Source organism: Ambystoma mexicanum, chromosome 13 (genome assembly GCF_040938575.1).
Source record: "Ambystoma mexicanum isolate Mex_15411 chromosome 13, UKY_AmexF1_1, whole genome shotgun sequence".
NCBI lineage: Eukaryota > Metazoa > Chordata > Amphibia > Caudata > Ambystomatidae > Ambystoma > Ambystoma mexicanum.
Window position 1 is genome coordinate 55,616,342 of NC_090938.1, and position 27,512 is coordinate 55,643,853.

The 27,512-nt window shown below is 40.7% G+C and overlaps 1 protein-coding gene and 1 long non-coding RNA gene across 21 annotated transcripts in view; one reads left to right on the forward strand and one right to left on the reverse strand.

Annotated features, from left to right (window-relative positions):
• The window catches only part of LOC138520841 (mucin-2-like), a 106,271-nt gene that overhangs the window by 10,290 nt on the left and 68,469 nt on the right, over nt 1-27,512 (reverse strand). For 6 of the 20 annotated variants that reach the window (XM_069633197.1, XM_069633200.1, XM_069633203.1 and 3 more), the window contains 13 exons: nt 26,900-27,037; nt 25,441-25,578; nt 24,225-24,362; nt 23,090-23,227; nt 21,470-21,607; nt 20,335-20,472; nt 18,720-18,857; nt 17,491-17,628; nt 15,845-15,982; nt 14,403-14,540; nt 12,844-12,981; nt 7,458-7,650; nt 5,389-5,510 (listed from right to left, as the gene is read on the reverse strand). In XM_069633197.1, the coding sequence (XP_069489298.1) occupies nt 5,389-5,510; nt 7,458-7,650; nt 12,844-12,981; nt 14,403-14,540; nt 15,845-15,982; nt 17,491-17,628; nt 18,720-18,857; nt 20,335-20,472; nt 21,470-21,607; nt 23,090-23,227; nt 24,225-24,362; nt 25,441-25,578; nt 26,900-27,037 (1,833 nt within the window). The remainder of the gene's footprint in view (nt 1-5,388; nt 5,511-7,457; nt 7,651-12,843; nt 12,982-14,402; nt 14,541-15,844; nt 15,983-17,490; nt 17,629-18,719; nt 18,858-20,334; nt 20,473-21,469; nt 21,608-23,089; nt 23,228-24,224; nt 24,363-25,440; nt 25,579-26,899; nt 27,038-27,512) is intronic. The other 14 variants (XM_069633204.1, XM_069633211.1, XM_069633213.1 and 11 more) reach the window with 12 other exon arrangements.
• LOC138520845 (uncharacterized) lies at nt 783-27,046 on the forward strand. The gene is made up of 5 exons (XR_011282885.1): nt 783-1,007; nt 15,866-16,016; nt 17,527-17,645; nt 18,741-18,891; nt 26,921-27,046. It is a non-coding gene; the product is annotated as an uncharacterized lncRNA (long non-coding RNA).

Here is a 27,512-nt window from a genome sequence, read left to right on the forward strand (position 1 = left end):
CAAAGGTTTGAATCCCAGATCCGCGCTTAGAAACCAAACTCAGATACAGTATTAGGATATTAAATAAAAATAAATTAATTAAAAATGAATAAAATCCCTTCTGCAAGTTCCTCATGATTTAAAAACGTGAGCATTTGTGTTGAGTGTTGTGCACAACATTTAAACCTTTTTAACAAAGTGTATTAATAACTTTCAGATTTTGTTGTCCACTTATTTTGCCTTTGAAAAACTAAATAACTTTTAGAGCTCGGATTTGAGCTTACATTGCTTGTTAAAGTTATACATAATTTCAAGAATTATTTAATAAAGAAACCCAAACTTGTATGCAAGTTATCTAAAATATGTTTCCCTGCCTTTTAAAGTGAAACTTACTGACCACAGAAAGCAAATGTAAACCCGCATTTGATTCTGGGTTTCTGTTTAATGAATGAACGCGGGTGCTTGTTTGTCTTTGGCGGGCATGTTGCTCTCTGTCGGTTTTCCAGAGCGATGGTGGATGTTGGCACGATCGCCGTGTAGGGACGTCCCCAGAGGTCTTTTGTTCCTGGGCCGGCATTTCGCTCTCCCCTTTCTAGGGTTCAGAAAGCGATCCGTGTCGGGAGCTGAGGGAGTGGAGAGTTGGCTGGTGCTTGTCTACAAGTGTGGGTGCAACTCTGGGAGTGGCAGTTGTTAGCCACTTGTTTCTTGTTTCGGATCCCTGCGCAGAGGTAGGAGTTGGAAAGTGTGGGGGATAAAGGACATGTTATACGGTGTGTTTCTGTAATTGAACTCATATTGTTTTTCAAACTGGATTGGCCGGTTATTGGGCAAGTCAGATCAGAGGGAACACAGCTATCATTCCGTGGAGCCTCTCGGATGTGTTGCTGAGCTGACTTCACCTCAGGCAAGCTTAGGGTGCCCCTCAGGGAGACCAGGTGGGATGTCCCAGGGGTCTCTAGAGGAGAAGAGAGTAGGGGAGGGTTGTCACTGACCCTGTCAGAGGTATCCACCATTCTCCAGAGGCCCAGGTTGGTGCTGTTTTTTTGGCCCCTTTTCCCATGTTTGCGTATTAGCTCTGTGAGGCAGGTCCCTTTCTGCCATGGGCATAGTGCAGAGGTATTAGAGGGGGCAACTTGTGTGGGAGAACGGCGGTTTGCAAGATTCAGTTCTGGTTTCGGGACTAAACAGAACCCTGTTTTCTATATTGGGTTAAGTCAGGCCGGGGTTCATAAATCTACCTGCTTCTGACTTAAGGAAATAGGCCGTCCTGTGGGGGAATTGTATGTTCCTTTTAGGACATGTTATGCATCTCGTCGGTCAAGGGGTAGTGGTTGGTTAATTCCACTGTTTTGTCCGATCGTGTTTGGATGGTCTGAGTCCAAGATGTTTTGCATCTATGTGGTAGTCTGCAGCTACCAGGAGTTTAGAGATTCTGCATCTGACTCTGGTTATTTCAATGTGAAGGGAGGCCAGTACTCCTAAAGATGTTGTGTTTTTTTTAATACCTTATGTTGATTTATCCAGGCTACTCAATTGATGCTATTTAATAATGTACTATCAAATGAGAATGAACTCATGCTACCTAGCTAAGTTATTACTTCCTGTATGAAATATATCCAGCCAATCACCGCTCCTCCCAGGTTACTGAATTGATGCTATTTAATTATTTATTATCAGATGTGAATGAACTCCTGCTACCTAGCTATGTATTTACTTCCTGTATGAAATATATCCATCCAACCACCCCTCCTCCCAGGTTACTGAATTGATGCTATTTAATTATTTATTATCAGAGGTAATGAGGTGATACCATTTAATTATTTATTTATTCCATGTATGAAATCTGAGCGCTGCACTCTCAGGGGCACTGAGGTGTTGCAAGTTACTCATGCATTAAAGTGGGTCCATTATGCACATACGTTCATATAAGAAGGCTGTTCAAGCATTGCCAATGAAATAAGGCTCTGTGTGTTAATTAAACCGGGTTCTTAGATGGAACGGTCAGTCATCAGGGCTGACCAACCATAGGACAGGGCCAAAGCCCACGCAGAGTGCCGTGCCAATACTAGAGTTCTGCAATAGTCCTGTACTAGTCGGTTCACAGATTCTGCCCCTGGGTTTCCTTTGCACATGTGTGCAGTAAGGTGTAAGTAGCCCGACTCGTGTCCTCTGCGGGGTGCTGTGAACTCCTTTGGGAGGAGGTAAGGGCAGACACACCTCACATAAAGAAAGCAAAGTGTTGTCATAATTCAAGGCTTCTCATCTTGGCTGTGCCTAGACAAATCCGTGCATTCTCAATTAGTCAGCACGGCGGGTTGCCCACACATTGCTTCCACACGTGCATTACGTGCTGAGCTACCCTACATATGTATGGATGAGTGAATGGTATGTATGTGTGTGTGTGTATGCATCCATACTTGGATGTGAATATGTATGTATCTGTGAGCATTTCTGACTGTTTCTGTGTGTTTGAGTGTGTATGTGTGGGAGTGTTTGCATGCGCACGTGTGTTACTGTGCACATGTGTGTGTATGTGTGCATGTGTGCATGCGGATAAGTGTATGTGTGTCTGTGTGTGTGTCAGCACAGCACAATACCCACCCTCGCCTCTTCAGTACTTCCTGTTCACACTCACCCTGATCATGCCTTCCCATCCCAACACATCCTCACCCACAGCCCTTCCTCCTCATGCAGGCCTCTCTCCTAACCCTGAACTCTTCACCTCTTGGGCCATCTTTCCTTCTCATTCCCATAACCCCCTCTTCAACTGCTGCGACCATCCTCAACTTCAACTCTCCCCAGTGCTCAGCCTGAACACCCACCCCAGCCCCACAAACATAGACCCCTCTGTCACTGCACGAAGTACTTGAACCCAGAATTAACCCAACTGCAGCAGAGGTGGGCAGGCACAATGCTCATATCCATCCTCTGCTGGGCCTTGTTGCTAGGCTCAGACTGGCAGACAAGAGCATCAGTAATGATGCCAGGGGTGCCAGGTTCATGGGCACTGAGTGAGCTGTCTCTGGTAAGCCCAGACCTGGGGCAGTATCGGAACAGCGTACATTCATGAAGTACCATTGGGGGTATCTAGCCCTACAAAGGGAAAACACTGGGGCATGAAGCGCTGTATGTTAAAACATGTAGGCTGCAACAAAGGTTCTGGCTGGTAATGTAGCTCAGCGAGTTATGTGCATGCTGCTGAAATCTGTGTGATCTGTAGGTCACAGGTTTAAATCGCTTTAGATTAAAGGTCAACTCAGCCTTTCAATAATACCGAGGACTAAGAGGAGCACTAATCTCGCATTGGTACTAATCTCGCATGGGTAATAATCTCGCATGGGTACTAATCTCGCATGGGTACTAATCTTGCGTGGGTAATAATCTCGCATGGGTACTAATCTTGCAAGGGTATTAATCTTGCGTGGGTAATAATCTTGCATGGGTACTAATCTCACATGGGTACTCATCTCACATGGGTAATAATCTTGCACGGGTACTAATCTCGCATGGGTACTAATCTCACATGGGTAATAATCTCGTATGGGTACTAATTTCGCATGGGTAATAAACTCGAATGGGTGCTAATCTCGCATGGGTACTAATCTCGCGTGGGTAATAATCTTGCATGGGTACTAATCTCGCGTAGGTAATAATCTTGCAGGGGTACTAATCTCGCGTAGGTAATAATCTCGCATGGGTACTAATCTTGCATGGGTATTACTCTTGCGTGGGTAATAATCTCGCATGGGTACTAATCTCGCATGGGTACTAATCTCGCGTAGGTAATAATCTCGCATGGGTACTAATCTTGCATGGGTATTAATCTTGCGTGGTTAATAATCTTGCATGGGTAGTAATCTCGCTTTGGTATTAATCTTGCATGGGTAATAATATTGCATGGGTACTAATCTCGCATGGGTACTAATCTCGCGTAGGTAATAATCTCGCATGAGTACTAATCTTGCATGGGTATTAATCTTGCGTGGGTAATAATCTTGCATGGGTACTAATTTCACATGGGTTCTAATCACACATGGATAATAATCTTGCACGGGTACTAATCTCGCATGGGTACTAATCTCGCATGGGTAATAATCTCGTATGGGTACTAATTTTGCGTGGGTAATAAACTCAAATGGGTACTAATCTCGCATGGGTACTAATCTCGCGTGGGTAATAATCTCGCATGGGTACTAATCTTGCATGGGTACTAATCTTGCATGGTTAATAATCTTGCATGGGTAATAATCTTGCATGGGTACTAATCTCGCATGGATAATAATCTTGCATGGGTACTAATCTCGCATGGGTAATAATCTCACAAGGGTACTAATCTCACGTGGGTAATAATCTTGCGTGGGTACTAATCTCGCGTGGATAATAATCTTGCATGGGTACTAATTTTGCATGGGTACTAATCTTGCGTGGGTAATAATCTCGCATGGGTACTAATCTTGCATGGGTACTAATCTTGCATGGGTAATAATCTTGCATGGGTAATAATTTTGCATGGGTACTAATCTCGCATGGATAATAATCTCGCATGGGTACTAATCTTGCATGGGTAATAATCTCACAAGGGTACTAATCTCGCGTGGGTAATAATCTCGAATGGGTACTAATCTCGCATGGATAATAATCTTGTATGGGTACTAAATTTGCATGAGTAATAAACTCACGTGGATAATAATCTTTCCTGGGTACTAATCGTACATGGGTAATAATCTCACATGTGTACTAATCTCGCATGGGTAATAATCTTGCATGGGTACTAATCTTGCATGGGTACTAATCTCGCATGGATAATAATCTTGCATGGGTACTAATCTCGCATGGGTAATAATCTCACAAGGGTACTAATCTCGCATGGGTAATAATCTCGCATGGGTACTAATCTCGCATGGATAATAATCTTGTATGGGTTCTAAATTTGCATGAGTAATAAACTCACATGGATAATAATCTTTCATGGGTACTAATCGTGCATGGGTAATAATCTCACATGTGTACTAATCTCGCATGGGTAATAATCTCGCATGGGTACTAATCTCGAATGGATAATAATCTTGTATGGGTACTAAATTTGCATGAGTAATAAACTCACATGGATAATAATCTTTCATGGGTACTAATCTCACGTTGGGTAATAATCTCACATGTGTACTAATCGTGCATGGGTAATAATCTCACATGGGTACTAATCTCACATTGGGTAATAATCTAGCATGGGCACTAATTTCGCATGGGTAATAATCTCACAAGGGTAATAATCACGCATGGGTAATAATAATTGTATGCAAACATTTTGAATAAAAGGCACTTTATTGAAATCTTTTCATCAAGAAAAGATCATTATTTTATTAGGGTGGAACAGCAAGATGAAATCTCCACCAAGCTTGTCCCTCTCACCTCTTTTTTTCCGGCACCGGGTTTTAATCACGACAAAAGCCCCAACAGCGATCAGCAGCAGCGCCACCCCCAGGGAGGGGGCCACAATCAGCAGCAGGTTCCTCTTGCTCTCTCGGCGGGGGCTGTGGAAAGATTGTTAGTTTGGCTTGTTGCGGTTTGAGCACTTTCAAGTAAACACATGTCTATGGGCAGGTCCTGTGTCTTCCTAGTTGAATCAGAGAGATTGGAACCAGAAAGAAACAAGTTCTGTCTACCTGGTTGTATACGAATTGTTCGTTTTACAACTGTTCGAATTACAATTGACCTTTTCACAATTGACCGAATTGTGAAGGTCAATTGTAACATATATGTGGGGGCAAAACCCCCCACAACCCCCCACCCAACGCCAAACCCCCCAAAACCCCTATATATATATATATATATATATATATATATATATATATATATATATATATATATATATACGGTCAATTGTGAAAAGGTCAATTGTGACCCTTTAAATTCGGTCAATTGTTCATTCGAACAATTGTGAACGAACAATTTGGGTAATACTGTCAACCCCAGACTCCAGATGTCAATCAAAAGGCAGGTGTTATTCTCTCATCTTTATGGAAGGAGAGAGAGATTTCAGATCACTAGAAAAGGGACACATTACAGGTGAGGCCTCATCCCGAGCCTGATGTCCACCTCTCCAGGCCAAACCCCTAGAAGAATAAAGATAGAAGAGAGACCGTTCAGAAGACAGACCTCCAAGATGGCGTCACGTCAACACCAGGAAGCTGAGGCAAGGAAAGAGAAGTGTTAATATCTGTACTTTCTGGTGAATGGGAGCAAGGGAGGCAGATGCAACAGAACAAAGGAAGAATTAGTGGAAGGGCAGGCGTTATAACACATGTAGGCCTTGCGCGTATGTGTTGAGAAGTGTGACATATCATTACGGCATCCAGGAGTCTGCAACTATTGGCTCTCCAGACGTTTTGCCCTACAACTCCCACCAGTGGTGTCAATGGTGAGGGGTCATGGGAGTCGTAGTCAATAACAGCTGGAGAGCAGCAAGTTGCATGCAGTCATTTCCTCCTCATTATGGAAAATCTAGCAGTTTAGTGGGAATAGATGAAGATTTTCAGAACGTGCAGCATGGAAATGTCCATTCATTCATTTTGTAATACTTTTTAGTGCATGTGCACTCGTTTTTAGGGGCAGGAAATGGATTTGTGCGGTAGTACATCGTCCCTTGCAGATATGCCCTTAATGGGTTGGGAGGGTGGGCACCAGAAATGCTAAATTATATACGCCCCTATGCCCCCTAGAAATACGTGCCATTATGTTAAAGGGGTAAACTAGCAAAGCCCTCCACTGCCTGAAAGTAAACTTTAAAAGCCAGGGTGATTGACAATCGCTGGCTTTCCAGTGAGGTAATTCACCTTATTGTCATGTGCTGTTATCAGAATTCGATATTTCAAAGAATGCTGCAAGCAGTAAATACTGACACCTCATCATTGTGCAGGCGCTAAAAATGAGGCCACCAACCTCATGATGTGTTTATTTGTATTTTTTTGTGATTTATAGAGCACTTTACACCACATTCTAATGGTGAACGAGAAAGAACAGGGGTATTTAAATATCCAAATTGTACTACTACAGAAGGGCTTTACAATGTAATTGCGTTTCTCCAGCTGGTGGCTCTGCAGATTTTTGGACGACTCCCATGACCCCTCACTATTGAGAATGCTGGCTAAGGCTGATGGAAGTTGTAGTCCACAACGTCAAGTGTGTCAAAGATTGCAGACAAGTGGTCTAGACCAGGGGTCATGAAATAAAATACTGGGCATTATGGAAAGAAGGCCTTCATGTCCAGGATGGCCAATGCTTGGAACTGCTTGCGAGCTGGAATAGTTCCTGGTGCAGTCACAGGGCAGTAGTTGTAGTCTGATAGCAAACACAGAACTGGAGACTATGCAGACTAGATTTCTAGATGCCTAGGTAAGCCAGGAAACACGGTCGGATCAATCCCGATAATTCCTCATTAAATGCTTGAGCTGCCGTTCGCTAGGAGTGTAATAACTTACCCTGGCTGGAGCACTGTGTTATTGGAGGTCACGTCTAGGAGGAAGGCCGGCTTTTGTAGCTGTGGACTGTCAGAGAGCCGTGGAATGGCGCTGTTCTCATGTGGAAGCTCGCTGCGCGCTCTAGTGGCCGCTTTGGAGATGACACCCCCACTGGCTCTTCCATCTGTCGGTGCTGAAGGTAACGTGCTGATTTCTAAATTGAAGAAAGGCATGAATGAATGAAACAGTTCAGCACACGGAGGAGATACTAATAATAATTCCAATAATATATCATTAAATACTAATTAAAGACCGGCTTTCCAAGGCCGATAGTCAGACCGAACAGATAGAAATGCTTTTTGGGATAAATATGTGATTTTTCAAAGGGGTTCATTTTGAAATTCTCACCTTTTGATGTCGCTGTGATTTCACCAGTTCCCGTCCGCCTGCAGACCCTAGCTTCTGCCATCCCATCCAGACATTCCCCCTAACTCCCGACCTCCTCTTCCCCTCCCTGCCCAGTGTTTTCAAAATCCATTCTAAAATAGGCTGCAGCCTCAGAGGGTGACCCATAAACTGTTGACTTACTCCAGGAGAGAGATCAGAGGCTGACCCCTAAACTGTTGACTTACTCCAGGAGAGAGATCAGAGGCTGACCCATAAACTAGAGAGATCAGAGGCTGACCCATAAACTGTTGACTTACTCCAGGAGAGAGATCAGAGGCTGACCCATAAACTGTTGACTTACTCCAGGAGAGAGATGTTCAATTTGCAAAGAGATTAGCAAGAGTAATTTTGGATTATTCCTGATTTACTCCTGGAAAAAAAGAGTAAAATCAAGAGTACCCATCCCCGACCCACAAACTGTAGGATATGTCGTGCCGAACGCATGCTGTGTAATTCATTTCTCCTGACAGGTTATGATATGATATGGCATGTGTAACGCGCCTATACACAAGTGTTTCAAGGCGCGACGAGGCAAGGGAGGGGCAACGGAGGGAGAACAGAGACGATCTTACTAGGCCAGGTCACATTGAGATTGCGCAAGTGCAGGGGATGGGGGGAAAGGGGAGGGGCAGTACTGTACATGGGATCAAAACAATAACAAGAAGTGCGGCCAGCTGGTGGCAAGTGCAAGGGTAAGTGGAGACAGCAGGTGTCCAAAAGTGCAGGTAGGGGGGCTGTAGGGTTACAGACCCAAGGGCAAGGGTTGCCGGGAGTGCGGGCGTGCAACTGGGCGGGCAGGGACCTGTGCATGAAATCAGAGGGTAGCCAGGTGACCAGTGCAGTATCAGAAATGAAATTAGCAGCGGAGAGGAAGGTTGTGATTCCAACCTCTGATCCAACGTCTGCACACAGTTCTCTACAAAAACTACATTAACTCATCAGGCTAACTGACGCATCTCAGTAGTCGAAGCTCCTGATTTTGGCTTTGGGGCTGTCGTTTCTGAGACATCAAAGACCACAGCGCCAAGAGGCCTGCTGGGGTACTGTGCGCTATAAAATATGTCTAAACAAACCAATTGCATTCTTCTAATATGTACAGGGTCTTCGGAGGAACTCTTCCAGGAGCAACATTGTCAGTAGAAAAAGCACAAACATGTTGGTAGATTCAATTTGAAATGCCTATAAATGCACAAGTACAACCCTGGGGTGGCATTACAGAAACGTTGTTCTAGTGCACGTGACATTGCCCTAAGGCAGCGGTCTTCAAACTCTGGGGTGCCTCACCTGGGGGTGGAGGCAGAGGATGTCTGGGTCGGGTTTGGGTAGACAGCCTCTTTCAAAATGATCAAATGAAGGATGACAACTGTTTCTAATTGGAAATACATGCCGCCACGTGAGGGGGCCTGCAGCATTATTTTTACTCAAGGGGGTGCCTGGCATTAAAGGTTTTTTATCCGCTGCCCTGAAGCATAAGACATTATTGCATTGCATGTTTTTGTACCAGGGCGAAGTACTGCGACTCAGGCAAACATTTGCATAGTCTTTAAATCTAGAAATGGGTTAAAAGAATAGACTGGGGCAATGTTTGCCCTAGTGGGGCTTGCACTTGCACCTGGGCAAAGGTGTGGCACTACTGGCCCAATAATTAACAGCAAACTCACATAAGTGCATCCCTCGCTGCAAAACGACCAGAGGTGTTGACTATTTGCAAGGCCAACAAGACATGGCTTTCTCTACTCACAAAGCCCACGGTTCCATCCCAATATATCCATGGATGGGACTCCAGGCAAGCAAAAGCTAAAACATTGTGCGCATCAAACTATGGGCTCATGCCACTTCATTCTTTACAACTGTGGCCTCAGCTCCTCCACTCTCTGCCCCACCTTCTGGAACCCACTGTCACAGCGAGAAAACACGAAACCATGAAAACCACACCAAGAGATTCAGGACCTGCATGCTGGCATTTACAAAGCGTGTTTCTGTCATGCTCTGCCACCTAGTGGTAAGAAGCGGGCTAACAATTGTCAATGTCGCGTGCCTCACAATTCTGACAATACCAACCAATGGCCAGGCCAGGGGATCAAACAATGGAGGCGATAAAACCAGGAAAAACAGGCACCCCTGAAGGGCAGAGATGGATTTTTAGAGTCATTGAGAAGCAGTTGCTCCAGCTTGTCCAGCTGGGTAGCTGCTTCTGCACCGTACAGGGAGTGCCACGGCATTTCTGCGAACTGGGAGGTGGAAAAGGAACTCCAAAAGGGGACGGAAAGCAGAAAATACAGACTCCCTCCTTTACTGCACATATCAAGTGTGCAGTGTGTTGCAGGAAAAGACACTGAGTGCAGGCCCACATGGGGCCCTGGGAATATTTGGGGGCGGGGCCTAAGAAGTGTTTGGCGTGGCCTAATAATCGCAAGCAGCAAAGGAACCTTTCCACCTTTCCAAGACGGGTGACCCCTGTAAATGAAGGAGTTGCCTAAACAGATGGGGAGAGTGTTCATACATTCAACGGCTGGGAGCATCCTTTATTTAAAAAGATGTATCTAAAATATTATGAATTATTTCACATCAAACATTTGACTCGAATATAAGTATTCAAGAGTAAAAGTGAAATCACATCCACAAAGATCAATGCAGTTTCCAATCCCCAGCACCTTTTAAGGAAATCCATGTTTTTAAAAAAATATTTGTATTGTAATCAATCATTGTGATGACAAAACTTCAATATAATAGTTTGTTAAAAAATATAAAAAATGTACTCCCTTTGTTTTATTTTCGCTTCAGAGTATTACAAAACAAGTTCTCCAACCACAAAAGTATGAGCCGGATGATATTATTCTAATCATGAGGCGACAGTGCCATCTACTGGGCAAGTGCAGTGTCTGTGACTCATCATTTTTCACTGACTCACAGCACCCAGGGAAAAAGGACGGGGGGGCGGAAGAAGGACCTCGACTAACCAGCACTTTTGCAACCTTGCTGAGGTCGATGTCTGGAGATACTCTGCCCCCTTAAAACCATGGTTCATCCGCTGAAGCCTCTTAGCACGTCTCAGAGGGTGCCCCCTTCAGGAAGGGCAAATCTTGCCCATATGAGCGTAAACTTGGCATGCAGGAACCTCTTCCAGGGACAGCTGCAATGTTGACTCTGGGCTGGGAGTGCAATCATTATCTTTCCAGAATAATCACTGAATAAATGAGGAAGAGATCCAGGACCATCCATGACCTGATCCAGCAGAGTGAGAGCAGCGTTCATTGGCCCGTCACTTCCAGCAGTCGAAGAGTCCGACCCTAATGAGTACCTATTGAGTACAGACAAGGCCTTTCAATTTAAAGTTAATGGAAATTAAACATATTTTTGTATTTCTTTTTAAATATAAACTAACAGCTATTACTAGTGATTTCTCTTGTCCTGACCAATCTAATACTTAAAATATTTCTGTTTTGTCTGAAGTTATTTTAAAATGTATGTCTAAATATTCTTTAGAAAAACCTATTTGCGACAGAAAACACTGGCAATTCTCCTACCTATTTACGGTCAAATATTTGAGAAAGAAGAACAGAAATTTGAGTATATATATATATATATATATATATATATATATATATATATATATATATATATTGGCATCATGATTTACTCCAAATAATTATATAGCATTCGTGACTCTGATCAATGACTCTTTCATTAAATGTCAACATGTGTCTTTTCAGTGCCTTCTTCAGGACAGCACTCTTCCCTGAGCCTTCATACAATGTATTTAATTGTGAAGGTATGGAATGATGTGACCGAAACTGATTTTTAAATATTGTTTTTTTTTCTCTATTGCATAAACAACATTTGTATATGATAGTTGCTCTAAACTCAGCCCTTATCCTAAATTGACTTGTAAAGCACATTGTTCACCTCGTGGGGGGCCTGTCACACTAGGCAAGAAGTTGAATCAGACAATACAAAACTAGGCAAACTACAAGGTGAGGTCATTCAAGGCACTTAAGAAGCTTGCGGAGTTCCACGTGGTCAACGAAAGGGCCTTAGAAGGTTATGGGAATGTAAGTGGCCAGGTGTAAGTCGGAGAGAGGAAAGCAGTCCATCTCCTGGGGCTCAAAGCGCCCCATTGCACTTGTACAGATTTCAAAAGATAGGCACTACAAGGAAACCTATTGTGTAAAATACAGTACATTAAAGTCAATGGGCTAGGCCACAAAATACCCCTAGAAAGACTTAATGGAAGGGTGCCTAGGTTCCCCATACTGCAGGCACAGAATACAAGCAGCAACTATTTGTACCCTCTGTAACCAGGGCACAGAACTCCTATGTAGGTTTTAAAATGTGTTCATTTATACTAAGGAAATCATTTTCCTATGACTGACAGAGAAATGCCCATGGCATAGGTTCAGAACAAAGGGTGTCAATATTTAGAACAAAGGTAATATACCAACTTTCTTTCATTTGTTTCAAGAATTGGGCAACCTCAATGACCCTATTACCGTGCAGCCACAGATACCCCATCAAAAATTATTGAAAGCTAACAATAGTGTGTGCTCGCTTTTAAGATTGCAAGCAGGTTGCACATTTTTTACAGATCAATATTTAGAACTTGTGTGTGGCTGGATGCCTGGTAAACAACAAGAGTGGTGTCATGTACCCCAAATCAGACCCCTCTGGCTCTAGCGGTGGCTTTGCTTCAATAGCAACTGTTACTGGTTTCACCAAGGGAAGTAAAGCGAGTTGGATTCTGTTTAATGAGGGTGTGAGCTTCAACAGCAGCTCAATTCAAACTACCTCACTCAGTAGCCTCATACATGGCAAATGCAGAGTTCTGGCTTCATAGAATTAACTCCAGTGGGAGAGCCCCGTGGAACATGCTAACGCCTAATTATTCACATTCTAGTTTTCTTAAATAATTAACCCTTTGGGATATAATCTTGAATGTAACTGAAGATACTTTGCAACTCACTTTCCGCGTTCCCATTTGTGGTGGTGATTCCATTTTTGGGCATGATGGAAGGTGATCCTGTGCCCTCTCTTGCAGGATTCCGCAGAGTGGAAGCAGAATGCGATGGCAAGTCGCTTCCAGGAGCCAACGAGTCCAACCCTAATGAGTATTGAATGCTCTTTAAAGTTGGAATGGACGAAATGACTTGTATTTACATTATGCACAACCAATTCAATGCTGTTTCTAGTTATTTCATTAGCTTCTCATTTCAGATATGTCCTTCTACTGACAGATATAATACTAAAAATAATGTAGATCTTTTATATAACACATTTTCAGACGTAACTGCATACATTATTTAAACAAAAGTATTTTTGTTCTTGTCTCAAATCCCTTGAAAACCTAGTGGTACCTAATATTGACAGCTAAGTGCACAATAAATTAAATAAGAATAGAATTTGAAAAGTGCAACTATTAGGATCATGAATGACTACAATAATTAACAGCTGTTTATAACTCTGAGCAACTAAACTAAGGTTAAATAGCGGCATGTTTCGGCATTTATGCTTTGTTTTACTGCCTTCTGCAGGGCTGTACCTCTCTCAATACCTTCGAATGATGCTCTTTATACTTCAAAGTCAACAAACTCTTTTAAGTTTTGCCACTTTTGTTTATCACTTGGCTGCCTATTGCTTAACCTATCTATGGTGGCGCAACACACAGTCTTTAAATTTGTGCTTTGCCATTGTAATGCATTGTAAAAAGTACCGGAATCTCGTATATGAAATATATATATGTCAATGCTCAAGTTGAGGATAAATAGAGACAATGGGCCTCATTACACGGACGGCGGTAACCATGGTTCTATTAGCGCCATTGTTGCCGCTGGTATTTTACCGAGTCTGCCATGGTGAATGGCGGAATTACGCCCTATTCCAAGGTGTGTGGGGGCGGTAATTCCCCATTCACCATGGCCCTCCCACATTCCCATTTTAGCACCCACAGGGCTCAATGGGAATGGGGAAGGTGGTAATTACGGTACCACAAATTGCGGTACCATAATTACCTCCAAGGTCCCTTTGTGGGTCCCGTCCTTAACGGCTGGTAAAACCAGCTGTAAGGTAGGGTCCCGCAAAGGGACCTCGTAGTAAGGCAGTAAGGGTTTACGGCACTGGTACCCTTACCAGTACCGGTAAACCCTTACCGCCATCCGTGTAATGAGGCCCAATGTTTCAAAATAGTATGAGGTCGGGTGGACATGTAATAAATAATGGAAGGCCCAGTTACCACAGATAAAGCCATACATGACTTTAAGTCTGGGCTACTTCAAAGGCACCCGTTACTGGCAGTTCTCTAAGGCACTGAGTTGTTATGAACTCTGTTTGAAGAGCAACCGCACTCGAACACCGTCTTACTTTAAACTTTCCCACTGAGCAGCCACAAGGTCATGATGGCAAATGCAGAAAGCTGTGTTCATAGATTAAACTACATCTGATGCTATGACCCTGGTTGACAATCTCACCTTTATGCAAAATCCCCAAACCTTTCTTATTAAATGTGGACTATCATGTTCAACTAACGTTCTGTAACCCCCTTGCTGGTGGTTCCTCCTTTGATGGTCATGAAGAGAGGAGATCCAGTTCCCTCTACGGCGTGATGCAGCAGAGTGAAAGCAGAGGACGTTGACGCGTCACTGCCAGGTGTTGAAGTGTCCGACCCTAATGAGCACAGAACATTCCATAAAAGATGAAAATGTAGGAAATTACTTGTATTTTTAATGCACACAATGAACTAAAAGTTGACACTAGTTGCTTCAATTCAGTTTTCCGTCCCCAGCAGCTCCTGCCATGACGAGTCTATCACCTAACATTCATTTTCTGCCTACCCTCATTTTCAAAGGCATAGCTAAATATTCTTAGTCAAAATTAAATTTCTTTCTTGCCAGTTAACACTTACATTTCCAAGTCCACTACAACTCACAGTGTTGAGTGACCATAAGGAATGAAAAATATAATATGAAATATAGATATCAGGATCGTGAATTACAGCGAAATTGATCAACCAATTGTGACTCTGATCAATTATGCTAACATTGCCTATCTGATGTTTCGGCAGTTAGATTGTATTGAGACTGCCTTCTTCAGGACTGTACTTTTCCCTGAAGTTTGTGTGATTTATTTACTGACAAAATCATAAACCTTTGGGACCCAAAAGTTGTTTTATTAGTGCCACTACATGATTTGCTTTATTGCATACCTTCCTGCTCTATTGAATAGCTGCCTGCTCTATTGCATAGCTCACTGCACCATTGCATAGCCTTCTGCTCTATTGCATAGCTTTGTGCTCTATTGCATAGCTTCCTGCTCTATTGCATAGCTCACTGCACCATTGCATAGCCTTCTGCTCTATTGCATAGCTTTGTGCTCTATTGCATAGCTTCCTGCTCTATTGCATAGCTCACTGCACCATTGCATAGCCTTCTGCTCTATTGCATAGCTTTGTACTATATTGAATAGCTTCCTGCTCGACTGCATAGCTTACTGTTGCTCAAATCATATTTGCCTTTGATGGTGGAGCAAACATTCATCTTTTTTATATTGACTTTGAAGGACTTACAAGCGCATTCTTCACCTTTAAGGGTCCATCTTACTGCTAGGCAAAACTTTACTCAACACACAACAAATCTAAGTAGTTCTCAAAGTAAGGCGCACCGTAGGATATCAAGAAGCCTTCAAAATATCAGGTGTTAAGGTGTCAGCCTGCGATAGAAGGGTAGTGTTACATTTTTTCATCCCCTGGAACAAAAGGTTGTTCCACGTTGAGGTTAGACATCATAGCACTGATCATGGGTGTGCAGGACATGATGAACAGGTCTATACAGCGCAATGTTTGCATGTATTAAACTGGCTTCATAGAACCACCTGCACTGCATGGACACTACTGTGGGCTAGGACCTGATTGGTAAGCTTCATTTTTCCACAATCAATTCTGGATAACATCTTGAATATAATGTGAAACTAACGTTCTCTGATCCCTTTTGTAGTGATGATTACTTCTGTAGTCCTGAAGACAGGAGATCCGATACCATCAGTGAAATGATCCAGCAGAGTAAAAGCAGCGTTCGCTGGCACGACACTTCCAGGAGTCGAAGAGTCTGACCCTAATGAGTACAGAAAAGGCCTTTACATTTGAAGGTATTGGAAATTACATGTATTTTACTTTTAATGATTTAAATTAATATATTACTAGTTATTTACTTTCTGTTCCCAGCAGCTTCGTTCCTCCCCCAATCTAAAACCTGGAATATGTTCTTTCTTGTCTCAATTTATTTTAAAACGTATATCTGAATTTTCATTCAAAAACATAATCTCATGTCTTGTCAGAAAACACTGACAGTTCATCTACCTGTTGCTATTCACAATATACTGCCACATAGAGAAAGAAAAGACATTTGAATGTAGATATTTGTATTTAAATCAATCCAGAAATGATCCATCAATTCTGATCAATTACTCTCCTGTTAAATGTCTAATTATTTCGGCGGTACAATGTCTTGCCATTTCCTTCTTCGGGACTAAACTCCTCCCCAGGCCTTCATGTGATTTATTGACTTACAAGAGCATGACAATATGCGACTCCTCAGATGTTCACCTAGACTGGCTTTGCTATTTTCTCTCTTGGCTATTTTCCTATTGTATAAACCATATTTGATCAGGGTGGTTGCCCAAAACTTGTAGAGCACATTATTCACCTCACAGGGGGCATCTCACACTGGACAAGAGGTTGAATTATGTAAAACATAAGAGAATTAATTAAGTTGCGGAGAATAAAATGGTCTTAAAACCTTCCCAATTGTACGCGGCCAGGTCTGACCCAAAGATTGGAAGACAGTGCTTCTTACTTTTGGGGCTTTGGGAGCAAATGGCCCTTCCACACTTGTTTGGCTTAAAATATAAAGCAATTGTAAGTAAAATGGGATGCATAGAGAACAAAGCACCACTAGAGTTTTAGGGCAGATATGTTTCCTTCTGGACACCACAGCCTGCTGTGTTTGTAGCACAAAGTGCTATGAATAGTAAATTAAAGTCAATCGCGCGGGCCAGAAAAAGTCCACTCCGAAATCCAAAGAGAAGGGGTGGAGGTGCATTCCCAATGACGAAGACACAGAATATGTGCAGCACATTTGTGGACCCTTTGCAACCAGATCATAGAACCCTAAGGTGTGTTTAGCAAAGGTTTGACAAATACTAATAAGTTAGAACATCCTTTTAAAATGACTAATATAGAAGTTCCCAAGTTAAAATTAAATAGAGTCAATATTTAGATATTGTGCAGACAAACACCAAGAGTGGACACACGTTCCGCGTATGACACCATAATTGAACTCCAAGTTGGGTTGCCTTAATGCCAAGTGTTACTAGTATTTATTGAGGGGAATGAAGCGAGTTGGAAAAGTAAGTGCACTTTAACACAAGCTAATTTCAAACTTTCCCACTGAAGAGCCTCGTACGGGTGACGGCAAATCCAGAGATCTGGATGCATAGAATTTAAGTTCAGTGGATGGACACTGCATGTCCTACAGCATGTTTGCTCATCTTAAATGTGTTCAAAAGCATTACATCTTCTGGATAAAATCTTTAATATTAATAATTATAATATCCAACTAACGTTCTGTGATCTGATTGCTGGTGGTGATTCGTTCAGTGGGCATGAAGAAAGGTGATCCAGTGCCATCTCTTGCACGATCCCGCAGAGTCGAAGCAGAGTTCAATGCCACGTCGCTGCCAGGATATGACAAGTCCAACCCTAATGAATATATAAAGGTATTTAACATTGGAATAGATGGGAATTAGCTGTATTTAATTTATAGATAGTCACCCAAAGGCTACTAATTACTCTGTTATGTTTTCATGTCACATACGTACATGTTCTGACTGATATATCACTTAAAATTATTTAATTTATAGATAGTCATCCAAAGGCTACTAATTACTCTGTTATGTTTTCATGTCACATACGTACATGTTCTGACTGATATATCACTTAAAATAATTTAACATCCTTTCTTATTTGAAATCTGTTGAACAACTAGAGACCACTAACATTGACAGCTGAATCGAAATCAGGGTAGAAGTTGGAAGGGGCAGCTATTAGGATCATGGGCTACTACAATAATTATCAACCACTTGTGAATCGGAGCAATAAATCTAACCGGATATTGCCACATGTTTCGGCAGTTCAGTTTATTTGACTGTCTTCCTCAGGTCTAAACTGCTATCAATGACTTCACATGGGTTTGTTTTACTTGCAAAGCGGAACTCTGAGCATCTGCTGACTTTAAAATGGCTCCACTCTGCTTTTGCTGTATTGCATAGTTTTCTATTGCTTAACCTGTATTTGCCCATGATTGAGGCAATTTGCTCAATCTACAAATGTGTAATATGACAGTTTAATGCATAGATATAGGTACATAAATCACTTTGTATGAAAAATATAGATATAGCCATTTTTCAAGTTGAAGTTAAATTAAATACAGACAATGTTTAACTGTTGTATGAGGTTTGGTGGATTGCTCATAAGAAAAAGAATGTCTAGGGTACCCAGATGTAATCATCATTGGCCTTACATCTGGGCTACTGTAACGGCACCAAGTACTGGCACTTCTTATAGAGATTGAAATGTGATTAAATCTGGCTGAAGTGGAACACTGCTCAGGAATTGTCTTATTTTAAACTGTACCACTGACCCGACACGTGATGACCATGCCAAATTAATGAAACTGGCTTTATAGAACCAGTTGCAGTGCATGGACACTAGTTTGGACTACGGCCGATTGATGATCTTCATTTTTCCACAATAAATTCTGGATACAACCTTGAACACAATGTGAAACTAACTTTCTGTGACCCCTTCTGTAGTGGTGATTACTTCCGTGGGCATGAAGAAAGGCGATCCAATAGCATCCGTGACATGATCCAGCAGAGTAAAAGCAGCGTTCACTGGCTCGACACTTCCAGGAGTCGAAGAGTCCGACCCTAATGAGTACAGAAAAGGCCTTTACATTTGAAGGTATTGGAAATTACATGGATTTTGCTTTTTATGATTTGATCTAAAATCTATTACTAGTTATTTATTTATCCTTTTTGTTCCCAGCAGCTTCGATACCCCGCAATCTAAAACTTGAGCTGTTTTATTTTTTTATCTCAGTTTATTTGAAACCATATGTCTGAATTTTTATTAAACAACATAATCTTATTGCTTGTCTGAAAACACTGACAGTTCAATTACCTGATACTATTCACAATATATTAACCACGTAGAGAAACAAAGGACATGTGAATGTATATATTTGGATTTAAATCACACCTAAAATAATCCACCACTTGTGATTCTGATCAGTTAATCTCCTGTTAAATGTCTACATGTTTCAATAGTTCAATGTCTTTCCATTTCCTTCTTCAGGACTAAACTCATCCCCAAGCCTCCATGTGATTTATTGACTTACAAGTGCATTAAAATATGTGACTCCTCAAATTTTCACATGGACTGGCTTTTTATTTTCTCTCTTGGCTATTTTCCTATTGAATAAACCATATTTGACCAAGGTGGTTGTTCAAAACTTGTAAAGTGCATTATTCAACTCACAGGGAGGACCTCACACTTGGAAAGAGGTTGAATTATGTAAAACATAAGAGGATTAATTAAGTTGAGGGGAATAAAATGGTCATAATATCTTCCGAATTTTGAGCGGCCAAATGTAAACCGAAAATTGGAAGACAGTGCTTTTTACTTTTCGGCTTTGGGAGCAAATGGCCCTTCCACACTTGTTTGGCTAAAAAAAAAGGGAATTATAAGAAAAGCATGATGCTTAGACCATAAAGCACCACTAGGGCTTTACGGCAGATGATTTTTCCTTCTGGACACCACAGCCTGCTGTGGTGGTAGCACAAAGTGCTATGAATAGTAAATTAAAATCAATGGCACGGGCCACAAAAAAACCCACTCTGAAGTCCAAAGAGAAGGGGTGGAGGGTCATTCCCAATGACGAAGAAACTGAATACATGCAGCGCAAAGGTTTAACATAAGTTAGAACATCCTTTTAAAATGACTAATATATAAATTCCCAAGTAAAAATTAAATAGAGTCAACATTTAGATATTTTGCAGGACTGTATGCTTGGCGAACACCAAGAGTGGACACACGTTTCACGTATGACACCATAATTGAACTCCAAGTTCGGTTACCTTAATGCCAAGTGTTACTAGTATTTATCAAGGGGAACAAAGCGAGATGGGAAAGGAAATGCACTTGAACACAATCTCATTTCAAACTTTCCCACTGAGGAACCTCGTACCGGTGACGGGAAATCCAGAGATCTTGATTCATAAAGTTTAAGTTTAGTGGATGGCCACTGCATGTCCTACAGCATGTTTGCTCATCTTAAATGTTTTCAAAAGCACTATATGTTCTGGATAAAATCTTTAATATTAATGATTATAATATCCAACTAACGTTCTGTGATCTGATTGGTGGTGGTGATTCGTTCAGTGGGCATGAAGAAAGGTGATCCAGTGCCATCTCTTGCACGATCCCGCAGAGTAGAAGCAGAGTTCAATGCCACGTCGCTCCCAGGAATTGACAAGTCCAACCCTAATGAATATGTAAAGGTATTCAACATTAGAATAGATGGAAATTAGCTGTTTTTAAATGATAGATTATCATCCAAAGTCTACTAGTTACTCTGTTATGTTTTCATGTCACATATGTAAATGTTCTGACTGATATATCACTTAAAATAATGGAATATTCTTTCTTGTTTGAAATGTGTTAAAAATCTAGTGCCCATTAACATTGACAGCTGAGGACACAATAAAGGAAATCAGGACAGACGTTGGAAGGGGAAGCTATTAGGACCATCGGTTACTACAAAAACAATCAACCACTTGTGAATCAGAGCAATTAATCTAACCAGAAATTGCCACATATTTCGGCAGTTCTGTTTATTTGACTGTCTTCTTCAGGTCTAAACCTCTATCAATGACTTCATATGATTTTGTTTTACTTGCAAAGTTGAACTCTGAGACTCTGCTGACTTTAAAATGGCTCCACTCTGCTTTTGTTGTATTGCATAGTTTTCTATTGTTTAACCTGTATTTGCCCTCAATTGAGGCAAATCGCTCAACCTTCAAATGTGTAATATGACATTTTAATACATAGATATTGGTACATAAATCACCTGTATGCAAAATATAGATATAGCCATTGTTCAAGTTGAAGTTAAATACGGATAATGTTTAACTGTTGTAAGAGGTTTGGTGGATTGCTAATAAGAAAAAGAATGTGTAAGGTACCCAGATGTAATCATCTGTCCTTAAATCTGGGCTACTGTGAAGGCAACAGGTACTGACACTTCTTAAAGGGACTGAAATGTATTGAAATCTGGCTGAAGAGGAACTGCACTCGGAAATTCTCCTATTTGAAACTTTACCTCTGACACGACACGTGATGACCATGCCATATTCATGAAACAGGTTTTATAGAACCAACTGCACTGCATGGACACCAGTGTGGACTACGGCCTCATTGGTAACCTTCATTTTTCCACAAACAATTCTGGATACAATCGTGAACATAACGTGAAACTAACGTTCTCTGATCCCTTTTGTAGTGGTGATTACTTCCGTAGGCATGTAGAAAGGAGAACCGGTACCATCTATGACATGATCCAGCAGAGTAAAAGCAGCGTTCACTGGCTCGACACTTCCAGGAGTCAAAGAGTCTGACCCTAATGAGTACAGAAAAGGCCTTTAAATTATTACTAGTTATTTTTTTTTATCCTTTTTTGTTCACAGCAGCTTTGCTCCACTCCAATCTAAAACTTAGCATATTTTATTTTTTATCTCAGTTGATTTTAAAACCTATGTCTGAATTTTAATTAAAAAACATTATCTTATTTCTAGTCAGAAAACACTGACGGTTCAACTACCTGATGCTATCCACTATATACTGGCCACATAGAGAAAGAAGGGACATTTGAATGTTGATATTTGGATTTAAATCACTCCAAAAATGATCCACCACTTGTGACTCTGATCAATTACTATCCTGATAAATGTCTACATGTTTCGGCATTTAAATATCTTGCCATTTCCTTCTTCAGGACTAAACTCCTCCCAAGCCTCCATGTGATTTATTGATTTACAAGTGCATGAAAATATGTGACTCCTCAGATTTTCACATGGACTGGTTTTATTATTTTCTCTCTTGGCTATTTTCCTTTTGTATAAACCCTATTTGATCAAGGTGGTTGCCCAAAACCTGTAAAGCACATTATTCACCTCACAGGGGGAATCTCGCACTGGACAAGAGGTTGAATTATGTAAAACATAAAAGAATTACTTAAGTTGAGGGGAGTAAAGTGGTCTGAAAACCTTCCGAATTTTGAGCGGCCAAATGTAAGCCGAAAATTGGAAGACAGTGCGTTTTACTTTTGGGCTTTGGGAGAAAATGGCCCTACCACACTTGTTTGTCTTATAAAATAAATTAATTGTAAGTAAAAGGTGATGCTTAGAGAATAAAGCACTACTAGTAGTTAAGGGCAGATGCGTTTCCTTCTGGACACTACAGCCTGCTGTGTTGGCAGCACAAAGTGCTAAGAATAGTAAAGTGAAGTCAATGGGACAGGCCAACAAAAGGCAACTCTGGAGTCCAAAGAGAAGGGATGGACGTGCATTCCCAATGACGAAGACACAGAATACGTGCAGCACATTTTTGGACCCTTTGCAACCAGTTCATAGAACCCTAAGGTGTGATTAGCAAAGGTTTGACAAATACTAATAAGTTAGAAAATCCCTTTAAAATGACTAATATAGAAATTCCCAAGTTAAAATTAAAGAGAGTCAATATTTAGATATTGTGCAGGACTGTATGCCTGGCAAGCACCAAGAGTAGACACACGTTCCGCGTATGACACCATAATTGAACTCCAAGTTGGGTTACCTTAATACCAAGTGTTACTAGTATTTATCGAGGGGAACGAAGCAAGTTGGAAAAGGAAATGCTCGTGAACACAAGCTCATTTCAAACTTTCCCAATGAGGAGCCTCGTACGGGTGATGGCAAATCCAGAGATCTGGATTCATAGAGTTTAAGTTCAGTGGATGGCCACTGCATATCCTACAGCATGTTTGCGCATCTTAAATGTTTTCAAAAGCACTAAATGTTCTGGATAACATCTTTAATATTAATGATTATAATATCCAACTAACGTTCAGTGATCTGATTGGTGATGGTGATTTGTTCAGTGGACATGAAGAAAGGTGATCCAGTACCATCTTTTGAACGATGCCGCAGAGTAGAAGCAGAGTTCAATGCCACGACGCTCCCATGAGTCGACAAGTCCAACCCTAATGAATATAAAAAGATATTTAACATTGAAATGGATGGAAATTAGCTGTATTTAAATGATAGATAATCATATAAAGGCTACTAGTTACTCTGTTATGGTTTCATGTACATATGTACATGTTCTGACTGATATATCACTTAAAATAATGTGATATTTTTTCATGTCTGAAATCTGTTAAAAATCTAGAGCCCACTAACATTGATGGCTGAGGGCACATTAAAGGAAATAAGGATAGAGTTTGGAAAGGGAAGCTATTAGGATCTTCGGTTACTACAATAATTATCAACAACTTGTGAATCAGAGCAATTAATCTAACCGGAAATTGCCACATGTTTCGGCAGTTCTGTTCATTTGACTGTCTTCTTCAGGTCTAAACCTCTATCAATGACTTCATATGATTGTGTTTTACTTGCAAAAAGGAACTCTGAGACTCTGCTGACTTTAAAATGGCACCACTTTGCTTTTATTGTATTGCATAGTTTTCTATTGTTTAACCTGTATTTGCCCTCCTTTGAGGCAAATCGCTCAATCTTCAAATGTGTAATATGACATTTTAATTCACAGATATAGGTACAGAAATCACTGTATGAAAAATATAGATATAGCCATTGTTCAAGTTGAAGTTAAATATGGACAATGTTTAACTGTTGTATGAGGTTTGGTGGATTGGTAATAGGCAAAAGAACGTCTAAGGTACCCAGATGTAATCATCATTGGCTTTACGTCTGGGCTACTGTGAAGGCACCAGGTACTAGCACTTCTTAAAGGGACTGAAATGTGATTAAATCTGGCTGAAGAGGAACTGCACTTGGAAATTCTCTTATTTGAAACTGTACCACTGACCCGACACGTGATGACGATGCCGAATTCATGAAGCAGGTTTTATAGAACCAACTGTACTGCATTGACACTAGTGTGGACTACGGCCTGATTGGTAACCTTCATTTTTCCACAATCAATTCTGGAAGCAATCATGAACATAATGTGAAACTAACGTTCTCTGATCCCTTTTGTAGTGGTGATTAATTCCGTAGGCATGAAGAAAGGAGATCCGGTACCATCCGTGACATGACTCAGCAGAGTAAAAGCAGCGTTCGCTGGCTCAACACTTCCAGAAGTCGAAGAGTCCGACCCTAATAAGCACAGAAAAAGCCTTTAAATTTGAAGGCATTGGAAATTATATGTATATTACTTTTTATGATTTAAACTAAAAGCTAGTACTAGTTATGTATTTACCCTTTCAGTTCCCAGCAGCTTATATCCTCCACAATCTAAAACTTGAAATATTTATTTTTTGTCCCAGTTTATTTTATAGCATATGTCTGATTTTTCTTAGAAAAACAAGAAGTTTTTCTTGTCAGCACCACTGACAGGTCTACTACCTTTTGCTATTCACAGTTTTTTTGCCCACATCGAGAAAGAAAGGAAATGTAAATGTAGATATTAAGATAATAAATGACTCCCTAAATGATCCATAAATGATCCCACTTATGACTCTAAACTATTACTCAACTATTAAATATCTACATGTTTCAGCAGTTAAATGTATTGCCATCGCCTTCTTCAGGACTGTACATCTCGCTGAGCCGTCATATGATTTATTGAGATTTGGAGTCCAAAGCACTGCTAAGCTTATATTGCAGATGCGTTTCTCTATGCATGCTATGGCCGCCTTTGTTGAAAATACAATATACTATGCATATTAAATTCAAGTCAATTGCAATGGCTACAAAAGGCCTCTGAAAAGATCAAAGAGAAGACACAGAATACGAGGAGCACGTGTGTGTACCCTTTGCAACCAGTGCACAGAACCCCAAGGTGTATTTAGCAAAGCTTTAACAAATACCAATAAGCTAGAAAATCCTTTAAAAATGACTAATATAGAAAATCCCAAGTTCAAAATAAAGGGAGTCAATATTTAGATAGTGTGTTGGACTATGTGGGACATAATTGGACCCCATGTTGGCTTACCTTAATTACAATGGTTACAAGTATTTATTGAGGGGACTGAAACGAGTTGGACTTTGGTTAAAGACAAAATTCTCTTGAACACAGCTCATTTCAAACTATCCCACCCAGGAGCAATATACTACGGATGGCAAATCCAGAGATCTGGATTCCTGCAGTTTAACTTCAGTGGATGGACACTGACATGTGCCAGGTGATTCTGGATACAATCTTGAATATAATTGATGATAATATCCAACTAACGTTTTGTAATCCGATTGGTGGTGATGATTCTTGCGGTGGCCACCAAGAAAGGCGATCCAGTACCATCTCTTGCACGATCCGGCACAGTAGAAGCAGAGTACAATGCCACGTCACTTCCATGAGTCGATGAGTCCGACCCTAATGAATATATAAAGGCCTTTAACATTGGAATAGATGGGAATTAGCTGTATTTAAATGATGGGTAATCATCTAAAGTCAACTACTAGTTACTCTGTCATGTTTCCATTTCACATATGTCCATGCCCTGACTGATCTGTTACTTAAAATATATCTCTTCTTTATATCTTAATTTATTTCAAGTAATATTCTTTCTTATCTGAAATCGCTGAAAAATCTCAAACTCCCTAATATTGTAGCCGAGGGCACACTAAATGAAATAAGAATATCATTTGAAAAGGGCTGCTATAAGAATCATGGGTTACTACAATAATTGTCAACCACAGATACATTGGACCAATTAATCTATCCATAAATAGCCACATGTTTCGGCAGTTCTAGTTTATTTGTCTGCCTTCTTCAGGTCTATACCTCTAATTTCATATGATTTAGTTTATTTATTTATTCATTTGTAAAGCGCTCAAAGCCCAAAGACAAATAGGCGCTGAAAGCTTAAGAAGATGGTTACAGGTTTTTCGAGCATAGTGTCATAGTTGCAAAGTTGCATGTTTGCACATTACATAATAAGCCTTTATATACACAAACAATACATATATTGGGTCAAAGGTCAGTTTGTACATTACATAATAAGCATTCATATACACAGTTAGTACAGACATTAAGTCAAGGCTTGTGAGGCTACGGAGGTAGGTCAGCCATGAAAAGTAGGGTTTTTAGATTTTTTCTGAATGGCCAGAAGGAGTTGAACATTGAAAGCATGACATCCTGATACTCTGCTGACTTTTAAATGGTGTCACTTTGCTGTTGCTCTATTAAATGGTTTTCTATTGCTTAAACTGTATTTGCCCTCTATGGTGGCACAACAATCAAGCTTTTAATGTGTACTATGCCATTTTAATGCATATATATAGATACAGAAATCACTTCTATGAAAAATATATAGATAGCCACGGTTGAAGTTGAAGTTAAATAGAAACAATGTTTAAATATTGTGCGAGGTTGGTTGGACTGGTAATAAACAAAAGAAGGTCTCAGTTATCCAGACTTAAACATCATTGGCCTTAAATCTGAGCTACTATAAAGTCACCAGATGCTGGCACTTCTGAAATGTGATTGGCTCTGGCTGAAGAAGAACTGCCCTCAGAAACAGTCTTACTTTAAACTTTGCCACTAAGCAGCCACTAGGTCATGATGGCAAATCCAGGAAGCTGTCTATGTAGATTGAACGACACCTGATGCGATGACCCTGATTGGCAATTTGACTTTTATGCATACTCACTAAACCTTTGTTATTAAATGTGGAGTATGATTTGCAACTAACGTTCTGTAATCCCTTTGGTAGCAGTTACTTCTTTGATGGGCGTGAAGAGAGGAGATCCTGTCCCGTCTCCGGCATGCTGCGGCGGAGTGAAAGTAGAGATCTTTGGCACGCCACTTCCGTGAATAGAAGAGTCCAACCCTAATCAACATAGAACATTTCTTTAAAGATGAAGATGTAGGAAATTACTTATAATTTATATTTGCCCAATAAACCAATACTAAAACTACTACTAATTGCTTCATTCACTTTTAATTTCCTAGCAGCTATTGTCATGACAACTCTATCAATTCACATTTATTTTCTGGCTGACTTCCTTTTCAAACTTACCTTTAAATGTTCTTTAGTGAAAATTAAAAATTCTTTATTTGCAAGAAAACACTGCAACTCACAGGGTTGTCTCAACATAAAGGAGGAAACATGCAACTCCAAATATTGATATCAGAATCACAGGTTCCTGCAAAAATGATCGCCCACCCGTGGCTCTTATCAATTACACAAACATTGCATATGTGTTTGTTTCGGCAGTTTTATTAATAGACACAGCCTTATTCGGGACCGTACTTGTTGACTTATACTTGGTATCTTTTATTTACTGGCAAAAGCATGAAACTAT